General features: G+C 44.5%; 1 protein-coding gene across 9 annotated transcripts in view; it reads left to right on the top strand.

The window, feature by feature from the left end:
• The window catches only part of MAP4 (microtubule associated protein 4), a 147185-nt gene that overhangs the window by 127825 nt on the left and 6726 nt on the right, over positions 1-12634 (top strand). For 4 of the 9 annotated variants that reach the window (XM_067292091.1, XM_067292088.1, XM_067292090.1 and 1 more), the window contains 6 exons: positions 773-950; positions 4870-4929; positions 5092-5414; positions 7750-7878; positions 9545-9637; positions 11860-11940. In XM_067292091.1, the coding sequence (XP_067148192.1) occupies positions 773-950; positions 4870-4929; positions 5092-5414; positions 7750-7878; positions 9545-9637; positions 11860-11940 (864 nt within the window). The remainder of the gene's footprint in view (positions 1-772; positions 951-4869; positions 4930-5091; positions 5415-7749; positions 7879-9544; positions 9638-11859; positions 11941-12634) is intronic. The other 5 variants (XM_067292092.1, XM_067292095.1, XM_067292093.1 and 2 more) reach the window with 5 other exon arrangements.

Here is a 12634-nt window from a genome sequence, read left to right as displayed (position 1 = left end):
TCTTTTTATGGAAATGCTGGCCCTTGGGTAGGTAATACTAAACACCCGCCCTGAACTAGACTCCTAACAGACAGAGTGCACTGACTGGACTGTTTTTAAGGTAAATCAAAATGGCACAGATCCATTGACTTTTTTGTGAACCAGTGTTTTCAGTTTTATTTAAGTTTTTGCATCTTCCTAAATTCCTTTTTTTTGAAGTGATCAGTCTCAGCTCATTTGTTTTCAAGTACTGAAATCCTGGATTAATTCAGGCACTGGATTAACCAGTGTCCACGGTTCATTCTCCATTGGGAAAACTATTTCATGTTTGTCCCTGACGGGTCACTTGTTCATAAACTGTTTGATCTCCTATGTCCTGGATGCTTTAAAAAATGCCTTTCAAACTTAGAAAGCAATTTTGCTTGTGAAGGGAGGATCTTGCTTCCAAAAGTGTTGCTAGGGGACTGGTTTTGCCCTGTGCACGTCTGTAAATGGACCCTGCACGTTAACTCTGGAGCAGATATGGATGAAGTCTAGTATTCAGCAGGGTCTGTGTTCTGTGTCCTGCGCTAAATATGATCAGTCATTTCTGCATATCTTAATTATATATATATATTTTTTATCTTCTGCATTATATTGTTTCAACAGCACCTAGCTTATGTGCTCAAGAATTTAAGCGATTGTGCCTTCTCCATTAGAAAAAGAATTTAAATTTATTTCAGGCTTTTTGTTGGCAAACGCATTGAAGTATGCACGTGAAGTATTGGCTTTAATGCAGCCTGTTCCTTTCCAGGTTACAGATGCAAAGAGCCCGGACAAGCGGACCTCACTGTCAAAGCCACCGTCGTCTGTCACACCTCGAACTACCGTCAGGAGCAGCCCGGCCACTCCCAGGACAACTGCAGCATCTCCGGTGGCTGCAGCGTCTGGTGTGAAAAACACTGCTGCTTCTCCACCGAAGAGGCCGACGTGTAAGCAGTTGCTTGCTTTTCTTCTCTCTTTCTAAACAGCTGCAAGTTTTTTGTGTGAGTAGCACTGGTGGTTCCCAGGAAGGTATTTATCTATCTATCACTTAGTCCAGTGCGGCTGAGCACTCGTTCCTGCGTCACTGTGGAGGAGTCGTGGTGTTGCCATCTCCCTATGGCCCCGTCGGCTTGTTAGAATCAGTCTCCCAGTAAATAATCTCGCAGATCTTCAGATCAAAGCCAAACCAAACCTTGAAGTGGAGCCCCTCAGAGAAGACCAAGCTGCTCTGCAGCAGTAGTGCTGGGAGGTGTAAGCTGGCCTCTTTGTCCGTCAGAAGTTGATTGGAGGCGTAATGATAGCTGAAATAACCTGTTAGTACAGCGTAAGACAAGATCCTGTGCCACGGCACAAAGACTATAGGTAACTGTAAAATGAAGTTCTAGGTTTTAGGCCTTAAAATAACTGTTTCTTTGATAACAGTTTTCACATTTAGACCTGGAGGAAAGCTAGAATTAAATAACATTCAGGTGAGAAGACACTGGCTTATCTTGTAGATAACCTAGGTTGTTTATGGGATCGAGCTATACCTTGATTTTCTGTCAGTTAATGCTATCATTAAGAAAACATTTGTAGCTCATGAGCAGCTTAGGGGAGCTTGAAGCCGAATAGAGGGGCTCAGTTGCAGGACGGGCACAAGTCTCACTTTTGATCCCATTGAAGCAGATGACTTTTGACTGGACTCGTGTGCTGCGCTAGTTTGGTCAAGATACCTCTTCGCTTCACAAAGATGAACTTTCTTAGCTACCCGTAGGTGGTAACGGAAGCTTGTTAGAAACGGCTCCTAAAATGGATGTGGGTAGCAGTTTTCATGAAGAAAGAGCTTCATCTTCTTTCCGTAGCTGGAGTCTATTGGTTTTCCCCTCGTGACTAACGCAGGAAGAATTTGGAGCGGAAACCACCTTCGCTTTATCGGAAAGCTGTATCCCACGCAGGGCCCAGCTGCTGAAGAAGGCTCTTCCCCTTCGTTTGACACAACCGGTGTGAAACATGAGCAGCCTGTTAGACGCTTGAAAACACTATTTGCAATCCCCTTAATGGGGTTTAAGAGATTTAACTTCAGATAAAAATATAATTACATATTCTCAAGTCTTTTCAAGTGACTAGATCTCATTAGTCAATTATTAAAATTTGCCAATAAGCATATTTGGCAGCATATTAGTGATGCATATTAGTTGTTTTATTCTAAGGGTCCCAAAGCACAAATTCATAACCCGTCTTTCCCAAGAGAATAGTGCCCGTGTTTTAATGATGTTGAAATGCATTAGGCCAGATATATATCCCTTACTTTATGCTTTAGAGGAAAAGATAATTAATCCTGTATTGAGGAAGTGTATTGCGCTTCCCAAGAGCCATGCACCTCAACTGATCCTGTGGACCTTCTTGTACAATTCATTCTGTGTAGTCTTCTATACAAACTGTAGCCTGGAATGCTTAACACATTTTAATGAGTTCAATTAAGTTAACTTCTCCTTCCAAAATTGAGGCCCAAACAAAGGAGAAAGAAGTGTTTTCTGGTGACATTTGAAAGGAGATGGAGTTAATGATGCAGAGATCCGAGAAGGTTGTTCCAAGTGGCAAGATGCAGAGGGGAAGAGGCTTCTCCACCAGCTAACTGGGACATTGGCAAAGGACGGTGAGGGAATAGGGTGGACAGTGGAGATGAGGTCAGCTGGCGAAATCCCATCAGGAGTTAGAGCAGTTTTGTCTCCCTCTGGAAATGCAGAGGGAAGTCATGAGTGGCAGAAGGAGAGGAGTCTTGTTTTGAAGAGGAGAAAGCAAGAGCGTGACAGAGGCTGAATAGTCTTCTAAACTGCCTGGAGTCATGGAGGCTGTGAAGCCTGAATGGGAATCAAAATGACCCAAACATTAACAAATTCAGATTAGGTAGAAGAGATGTAACTTCAGTCAGATGCATGGACGTAGGTGATGGAGAACTGGTTCTCTTCTGATCTTCTGTATATTATTGGCAGTTCAGTTTCTCTGACTGCCTACCACTGAGCCAGCTAATGTTCCTGGCTAAAGATGATGTTGAGAGATCTACTCGTTCTTTCCACGTGTCAAAAGCAGCTCTGCCACTTTCTTGTGGTTTGCTCAAATGTTTAGCCATTCCTGCTGTTTTGAGATGTGTGTATAGTGGCTTGTTTTGAAATTGCCTGGTTTCATTTTTCCAGGTATTAGATCTTAATCACTTGTTTTACTAGGTGAAAGCCACGGATTATGCAATGTTTTATTTTTCTCTCCCTGGTGAAATGACTTGTACCTCTTAATAAGATCATCTCTCTCTTTTTGACCAGTAGCTTTATCATTCTCCAGACTTTCAGCATCACACACTAATGACATTAAAGTGTTCCTACTGACATGAACAGAAATAACTACATCTCTTTATACATCTAAGTACCATATTAGTCCTTTTACCTTTATAAAAACTAAGTACGTTCCATCCATGCAATCAGTTTTCTCAACTAAACTTGCAGTCTCATAGAATAAGACTAGTTTGTTTGACAGAACCTATTTTTCAGGTGATTGGTATTAATTATGTATCTGTCCTTAAGGACTTATTAAACTATCCCAAATCCACTTTTGTTTCATCTCGATAGCTAATATCTTATCTGGGGTGTTTAATTGAACGCTTTTAGCGAAGGCTGGGTGGAATGCACCAGACTGATTTGGCCTGTCGGCATCTGCCTCTTCTTTTTGCTCCTTTCTGTACTGGCATTTTGTAAGTACCCTTCCAGCTACTTGAGTTTATCTAAAAGTCTAAGACTGTTGTTGGAAATTAAATACTAGAAGGCAGGGGTCTTGAGCATCTTCTTAGGACTCTCAGGTAGAAGTTACCTGCATCTGTGTCTGTCTTTCTTTTATTTTATTTTTTATCAGTCATCAGTATCCCTTTTATCAATTTTCTGTAATCCGTGGTTTCTAACTTAATGAGTTTTCTGTAGCCTTTTCCATTTGGTTTTTGTTCTTAATGTTGCCTTCCTTTGGTTGTTGACGTGAAACAAATTTTAGCCCAAGTTGTCCATCACTTGATAGTCAAAAAAGCTGCAATTTCATTATCAAATGAACTATTTAAAAGTAAGGTTCTGTTTTTATTTTCTTCAGGCCATGCTTTTTCCTTGATCAATTTTGTATGTGGTTTTCTTCTGCTTTGCAAAGTGTAGATTTGTTCCTGGTTTAGACCGTCCTCTGCCTGTGTGGAATGTAATCAGGTCGCTATCATTGGTGCTTGCCTAAAGATGTTTTTTCAGTTTAGTGATTTTTATTTTTATACAATTACAATAGAGACCAAAATATGTGCAGTAACTTCTATGTGAGGAAAATCAGCTTTGGGTTAGATTTGGTCTAGCAATGGTCCCCAGGTTATAGATAGACGAATGTGGTTTTGCTTTTGCAGTTTGGCAAAGAAAGGCTATAAATTGTTTTAAGAAATGTAACTGGGGCAGGATTAAAACAGCATTAGAGGAAGTGCTTTCAGATACAGAAGGTTATTTTAAGAGAAGACAAGATGCAAATCTATGTTCCAGCTGTGTGGCAGCATCCTCTTAGCGTTCCTTTCGTCTGGGATGGATCCTTTGGCTGGAAAACGTGAGCAAGTATCGCTGTCGTGATGTGGAGGAGTTCAGCCAGGTGTTCGGTCAATTCAGGAGATGCTTTCTCTCAAATAACCCATTTATAGAGTGAATAACCCAGCTTTTAGAAACGGGTAGCGGGGGTAAAGAGGAGCGTCCCTACGCGAGGAGCTGGGGGGAGCCTGCGCCGGCCCTGCGGGGACCTGCGGCCGGGTCCCGGCGCCGGGCAAACTCGCGCTCTCCGAAATGCTGATCAAGCTGCTCATCGTGAAACCGTGTGTTTTGTCTTGGGCAGCCATTAAGACCGACGCAAAGCCTGCAGATGCCAAGAAGACCGCTGCAAAGTCGCCATCAGGTAATTTTGTTCGGTTTCCGTCTAAATCGGATCCTCGTTGTTCGCGGGTGTGTTTACTGAACAGGCCGCCGTACGTCTTTAGGACTCCAGGGAAGGTTGCCTAAGTGCCGTCTCATCATCAGTCTTTTTCCCTCCCTCCACCTATTGCTGTGGTTATTGTAGCAGACGTGGGCCGCCCTAAGAGTGCTCCTGGAAACGCTGTGAAAAGCGGCGCCACCACTCCTTCCGCTGCCACCCCGAGCACGGCCGCTCTACCTGGGGCGGCCGCCGGTCGCCCCAAACCCAAGCCTGCTGCAGCCAAACCCACCACAACCTCGAGCACAACAGTGGATGCTAAAAAACCAGCTGCTAAGCCTCTGACTAAACCCAGCACCGTTTCCAAGCCACCTCGCCCGACCAGCAGCGTTTCTGCTCCGGATCTGAAAAACGTACGTTCCAAAATTGGATCAACAGATAATATTAAGCATCAGCCTGGTGGAGGAAAGGTAAGTCTCTTCCAACTCGAAAACCATGTCTGTTTTGAAACCGTGGCTCTAAAGCATTCCGGGTGCTCTTTGCTAATTTTGGTGGCTGTGTACTCACTGCTCTTCTCGTATTTATACTCTGCAGAGCTCCTCTTTTGGGTTCTTGGTGTGTGCACAAGGCATTAACAAGGCAGTGATACTAGTGTGCAGAAGGAATCCACCCTAAGAGCCTTCATGGGGTTTGCTGGCATATGTACAGGAATCCAAAACTGTGGTTCTGTTTCTCTGCCGTGTCTTCCGACAGAGAAACTAGTTGGTATTGAAAGCTCAAACCTTGGCTGTATTCCAAAACTTTGCCTGGGAATAGAGGGATTGAGCCTGCTGAAGGGTATCGGAGGTGGAATAACGCACTGCAGTGCAGGAAACCTGGATTCAGGAGCAAGTCCCACGGCACCTGCCCCGTGCCTAGGAGCCGGGGCTCTGCCCAACCCGTCAGGCCTACAGCCGAGTGGAGCGGGTCTGCGTCTGCGGCTCCGGGACGATAACCTCTAGCGTCATGAGAAAGGGAGACGATAACGACGAATGAGCTGTAGGATGGGGAGAAGCATGTACATAGATGTAACTTGAGGCTCTTGATCAGTAATGGGCTTAAATTACTATTTCATTGTAAACATCTACCATGTAAATGATAAAGGTTTTGGGATGTACCTGTAGCCCTCCTCTGAGGGTTTAAAGTCATCTTGTGGATATGCGTAAGCCTAAAACCTTTATTGGGTGTTTTATAACGGATACGCCCATCTTGCCTGACCGAATGTGTTAGCAGCTTGCCCGTAGTCGGACGGCTTTAATTTCCACAGAGTGGAACAAATTTGCCCACTTATCTTTACTGCAGGTCTCCTGGAGTGAATAACCCAGCATATAACTTTAATCTGATGCCAGGAGAGCACGCTTCATGCTGAGAGCCTCAATCTCTTTGTAGGCGTATTAAAGTGAAGGGTATTCTTGCTGTATGTCACAGTATCGATACATGCATGGAATTAAGCTTTAAAAGTTAAAAATGTCTTAGTTATGATCTTAGCCAAGGTCATAATATGGTCCTCAGAGCTTAGAAGTCTAGAAGACCAACTTCCACTCCTCAAAACAGAGAGTTTCTGGAAATGATGAACCAAATCTGCTGAAAGGCTTTTGAAGCCAGGAGGAGGGTGACCCTTTCAAATACTGTATGTGCAACTTGAAAACAAATTGAAGCTCACAAATCCTTCAGCCATCTGGTCAAAAAGAACACTTGAAGTTGTCCTGCTGTTTTAAACTGTGTTAGGGCTCTGAAGGATTGCAGAGCTTTTTAGCTTCCAGGTTCACTGTGCCAGTTTAAGGGAAATTATTTTTACCTTTATTTCTACTGTCCTTTATTTTGTAAATTTTTTTGATAGAAGTGGTAAAACCTAACAACCCTACATTTGAAGAAAAATGTTGTCTTTTTCATAGTCTTAAAGTTGCCTTACGTATGCTGGGATGTGTTCAGAGTATGAGAACACCCTAGGAGTGCTGGGGGTCTTTCGTTTGCTATTCCATTTCTGGTAGGTTAGTGGAACATAGGATTTATGCTGGCCCAAAGAACTCAGGTTCTTCTGCACTTATCCAGATCTAGATTTGAATGGATGTTCTCAGGTAGCTGCTTAATTTTCCTAAAAACTGTAATTTTGGTTCAATTTTCTGCTTTAGTGGGTTAATTAGGTCCACCTGCATTTGATTGTGTAAAAAAAAAAAAAACCAAAACAAAACACAGCTGTTCACAGCTGATCTCAAAGCCTGAGTCAGATCAGTGTGGGGGTGAGAAAGCAGAAACGGAAGCCGAGTGTATCTGCATCCAGCAGAGCACTTGGAGCGCAGAGGCAAAGGAAATCAGCCAGGAGATACGTTGGCCACCAAGAACTGCATAGCGTCTTCAGCACAAAGAAAAGGATCGGGCACTGCTGTTGGGTTACTAAAGGATTGGGTTTATTATTTTTTTTCCACGGGGTATGATATACTGAGTCCATGAGGAGACCTGCCACTGTGACTATTGGGGAAGTGGTGGAATACTTGATGAAGGGCACCTACAAGCTTGTTGAGAAATGGAGAGCTTTCCTTAGTTATTGACTTACGGACCCCAGAGTGCCCACTGCACTCCATGTCTGGGTGTAACTGCTTCCCCTTCCCTCCTGTGTTTGTCCTCCCTGTGCACGGGATCATCCCTTGCCTGAGAGCTGGAGCCCGTATGGAGTTATCCCGGGGTTGCCTGCTCCACGGAGCTCCATGCTTTCCTGCCCCCACTTCTGCTGTTGCTGGTTGAAATCATCCATTTGTCTCCATCTAGGGGAAAGTAGAGAAAAAGCCAGACTCAACCGGTGCTGCGCGAAAGCCTGAACCCAATGCGGTCTCTAAAATGGCTCCTACTAAAACAGCTGTAACAAAAGAGGGTGCCCCAAAGCAGCCCAATGGGAAAGTGAGTTTATTTCAGACTTTTATCTGTGGAAGATGAAGGAAAACATTTCCATTTTGAGTCACTTTCCCTTCTCTTTGCTCTTCTCCTTTCTCCTGTCAGTGTCACTGTCCCTTGCACAGACACCTTTCCGATTCTTTCTCGTAAACCCTACGATGCTCTCAGTTAAACGCGTTGAGGCATCCCGGGTGATCGCCACTACGGACATCCCTTTCAATGCCTGCCTTAAATGTTTTCGGAGCAGAGTCCTCCGTTTGCACTTTGAGCTGGAAATTTCCTCTAAAAACAGGTCTTCGTACATGACACGAGTTTGTAACAAGGGGGAGAGGTTTAGTTCAACGCTGCTTGTTTTCATTAAGGTTGCAGAACATTAAGAGCTTAATTTTTCCAGCAGTTTTCCCAATGTAGTTGCATCAACACTCTCGAAGCGCACACGGTCGAGGGGCCCCGTTAGTCTACTCTGACGCTCTGTCGTGACATCGTTCTTCAGGACGTGAGCCATGGGGGAGTGGATGGGGAATGAGGAGGCCGTGGCCGTAATGCTGGGTGTAACTCGGTGTTATCAGGTAGAGCCCGTTAATTTGTGCCTCTAGAGAAGTCAGCAAGCCAGTACGAATCACACGGCAAGAGTACGTTTCAGAGCTGCTGTTGCACTGAATCCAGCCTTTCTAAACAGGCGAAGTAGCTTTTGGAAACCTGTCTAAAGTGAGAGAGTTCTGGTGGTTCCTTTTGTGCTTTGAATTATCGCCTCTTTCTAGAAGTCCTCCAGGATACAGCTTCTGCCACGTTTTGTGCCGTGTTAAATAACTCCTGGACTAAGCCCTTGTTGTAACTAACCTTGCGTAAAAAATGGACCTGTTGCTCCCGCTCAGTTACTTCACCTTTGCGAGTAAAAGCCAGCTCGTATAGCAGAGTCCTTTTGTATTTTTGAAAAAATCGGGGTCAGTTTAAAGGAGAAACGATGCATCTATTTAATTAACATTAGATGTGTTCTGATAAAATTTAACTGAAGGTTTTACAGCCTTCAACAGAGAAGCTGTTTCTCAGGTTGGGCTTTACTGTCCAGAGGTTTTGAAAGACATTACCCAAGACTGGAGTCCATCCAGACAAATGGGAATAGTTTAAAATGCGGAGAATAACCAATTAATTGGTTTGTTAGGAGTGGTGACGCCATGGTTTTGGACCCATGGGGGGGAAGGGGCAGCTGAGCCAGTTCAGTGCTCGAACGCACGGCTCAGTGGGCTCTGGGGACGCTCCCACCAGAGGCCTCCTAGGAGGCTTCGTGTGGGAACCACCAGCGTACACCAAACTGGTCCTTCAGGCAGGCAGGCGCTCGGGTAGCACTAACCCAGGGTGTAGATAAGTTCTCAGGTAGCGCTAACCCGGGGTGTAGATAAGTGCTCAGGTAGCGCTAACCCGGGGTGTAGATAAGTGCTCTTTCACCGTAGTGCTTACGCTCTTGCACTAACACTGTCTGTGCAGCCTCTTGTCTCGTTCACTTTTTTTCTCACTCTCCTCCTCAACTGCTTTCACACCTAATACTGACGTTGGATCGAGTTTAACACAATTCCTTGTTTATCCATGTTAGAGCATCCGCTCCAGCCTGCCGTATGACAGTTCTAACCAGTCCTCTTCCCTTGTGTTGTTTTTCCGTTCTGTAACGTTCCAGGTCCAGATAGTCTCCAAAAAAGCGAACTACAGCCATGTTCAGTCCAAGTGTGGGTCCAAGGACAATATTAAGCATGTCCCTGGAGGTGGGAATGTAAGTATGGGCTCTGGGCAAGCTGTCTTTCCACTAACTCCTTTTCTTGTACTGCGTTTTTATTTGTGGGTCTTAATGCTCTGTTTCAGGCAGACAGGTATGGCAGGATTGCAGGGCTGCTGGAAAGACCGTAGGCGGGAGACTGCTTTTCCCAGAGATGCTAGGTTGAATCTATGGGTGTGTTTTGTTTCGTAGTACAGATACACCTGACCTATTTCTCATGTGGCTTCCATGGTATTCATTGACCAAATGTGTGGTGTGCACGTTGACCTCCGGAGTTAGTTCGCCCTGAATTCCCTTCGCAGATGGAGGCGCTTCATCAGTCCTCCGACCTGCTTTACATGTCCGATTTTAGGATGAAATGAGTTGTGCCCTAGAAGTACCCGTTGCTCTTCGCTGGCTGATAGAGCAAGCCCGAGGTCAGATTAATTTCCCTTCTTGTTTCATAAGAAGGGAGACATTGAAAAAGGAGGAGGCAAATACTCTGGGACTTGATCTTTGAGCTGTGATTAATTTCTAAGTTTAAAGGCTACCTACTAGTGTCTCTGGTAACAGAGTTGAGCTTATTAAGGTAGAGGGCTAATCCTGTAACATCTGTGGACATGATTTGGAGTATTGTATCCTGAAAGTGTGGGGGTTTTTTTCTTCTTTTTTTTAAAGTAGATGCTAAAGGTTTTGAAAACATTGTGGTAGCTTGGCAGGCTTGTTTCCTTCTTGACACAATCTGTACTACCTTAATGAACCTATGCTAGCCTGTTTGTACTAGCGATAGTTTGTAGAAATACGAGTCTTGGATGGTTTCAAAAAGGCAGTGAAGTCCTGAAGTGCAAGGGAGTTCTTCCATTGCTGTTTATACGTGCCCGGAGACTGAAAGGAGAGCTGCCCCGCTATCGCATCTTCCCGTGCTTTCTCTGTGCCCAGTGTCGATGAGCTTCCTTGCATCCTCGCTTTGTTGTGGAGGCGGTTGCTGCCTTCTGCCCCTTCCCCTGTCTGGGTGCGGTGGCAGGATTAGACCCTAACAAAAACGGGAGAGCAGGTCCTTGCACCAGTTCTTCCACAACGGCCCCAGGAGGTGATCTGCATCCTCAGTCTGCAGATACTCAATTTCTGGGGCCGGACTTAGGGTCATCCAGCAAGTTCTGTTAGCCACGTCGTCCAGAGGATGCGACTGCTGTGTAGGACATGACTGTGGTGCAAACTGCTGTGACCACTTTTCCTGGGAAACGTATGTGTATTTGCCTAGCTGGCTGAATCTTTACTCTGCATGACCAAATCTTCCTGAAATCTTTACAAGAGGCTACCAAAGACCTTTCTGGGGTTTTTAACAAACTTGTTCTTTACAGGTCGGTTGCAGCTGTTCTTCCAAGGTGTTGAAAGATGGAAATTGCAGTCGCGCATGCAATGTTCACTTAACTAGGCTTTGCTTCCTGTTGGGAGCTGTTGGCTTATGAGTGTCTTTGCTGTCCTCCTTGCCTTCCAATGTGCCGATACTCACCAGTGGGGGGATTTACCGTTCTTGCTTGATATCTCTGTGGCTTACCTAACGTCTATAGGGATGCATATGTATGTATGTGGCGCTTCCTGTAGAAATGCTCAAACAGGAGAATTCTGTGCTTTGCAACACAGAAAGCAAAGCTGCGGTTGAGACCATGTCAACTGGGTGCCCTCATGATACAGCTTTTCTAGCTATGCACATCTGTTCCTAATGCGTATTTCATCTAATTTTGTCACCCAAATTTGGTACAGACTGTTTGTAGCTAATCTGTGTTTTGTGGCAGAAGTCCCTTTGGCCATGCTGTTAAAGAGCAGCTGTTGTAACTGAAGTGTTCGTGCACTTAAAGGAGTTCTATAATCCACTTTTCTTTTACCACTTTTACCTTGTACAGTCTTTTAATGGGCAAGGGGTCTCACACATGCATTTCCTTTTTTGGGGTCAACAGAAATGTACTTTAAACATGGGGGATGTTTTTCTTGCTCTATTAACTACATTAATGAATTATTATTTCTTCTATTACTTCACCACACCTGTCCCTTCCTCTTTGCATTTTGCTGTTCTTCTGTCCTGTCCTGGGGACATTTCCAGCTCTAGGGGACAGGTGTCTGTGCCTGCTTTCTTTTTCTCTTCTTCCACACTCTCTTCTTACTGTTGCAGTTTTTATCCTTGCTCCACTACTTAAGCTTTTTTCTTTAAGAATAGAGAATAAAGTGCTTATTATTTTCAGGTTCCAAATGCCCAAAAGCCAGCTTCAGACAGTCGTTCCCAGCTATCCAACGCCCCCAAACCCAGCCCAGGCAGTACCAATGTGAGTAGAAGAGACACAGTGGCCAATCTGGCATCCTGTAACAGCGTTTCCTTTTATTCATTTTTATATCCACTCCGTTGCTTTGGGGCACTGTAAGGTTAGTGTCCTCTTCCAAGATGTTTTCTCGTTCAAATAGTTAAGGTGAACACTTCTGACAGAAGATTTGCTGATGTTTTATTCCTGAAGCACACTGCTGAAGGGGGTGACTGAAAAGTCCATCATTTCGGGCTGTGGCTTCAGTAAAGGTTTTTAGGAATCATATGGACAAGAGATGTGGTTAGCAGGAAATTCTGATTCAGCTTCAGGGCTGCTCTGGCAGAAGAGATTGACATCCTACCCAAGTGAATTAATTGGTGCTCATCAGGCAAATTCCATGTGGACATCCATTTTGTCTTCTGTACACGGAGATAACTTCTTCCTCCCTCCAAGACACCTGAGAAGACATGTTCAAAAGCAGTAGATGTTGTTGCTACTTCCATTGTATTTGATAGAAACATCTTGACACAAACATCATTAGATTTCCTGGGCAAAAGCCTTTGTTGCACTTTAGTATTTTTCCCCTCTCACTGTAAAGAAAGTAATGGTAAAGAGAGACACTTTCCAAAGCGCAGATAGTATAGATGTTGTTGAAGGATTTGAACAGGGTGATTTGGAATTTACATATGTTTCTCTACCCTGTGGCTTTACCTGGGTT

Source organism: Apteryx mantelli, chromosome 2, assembly GCF_036417845.1.
Source record: "Apteryx mantelli isolate bAptMan1 chromosome 2, bAptMan1.hap1, whole genome shotgun sequence".
NCBI classification, from domain to species: Eukaryota; Metazoa; Chordata; class Aves; order Apterygiformes; family Apterygidae; genus Apteryx; species Apteryx mantelli.
This window is presented reverse-complemented; position numbering and strand designations above follow the sequence as displayed.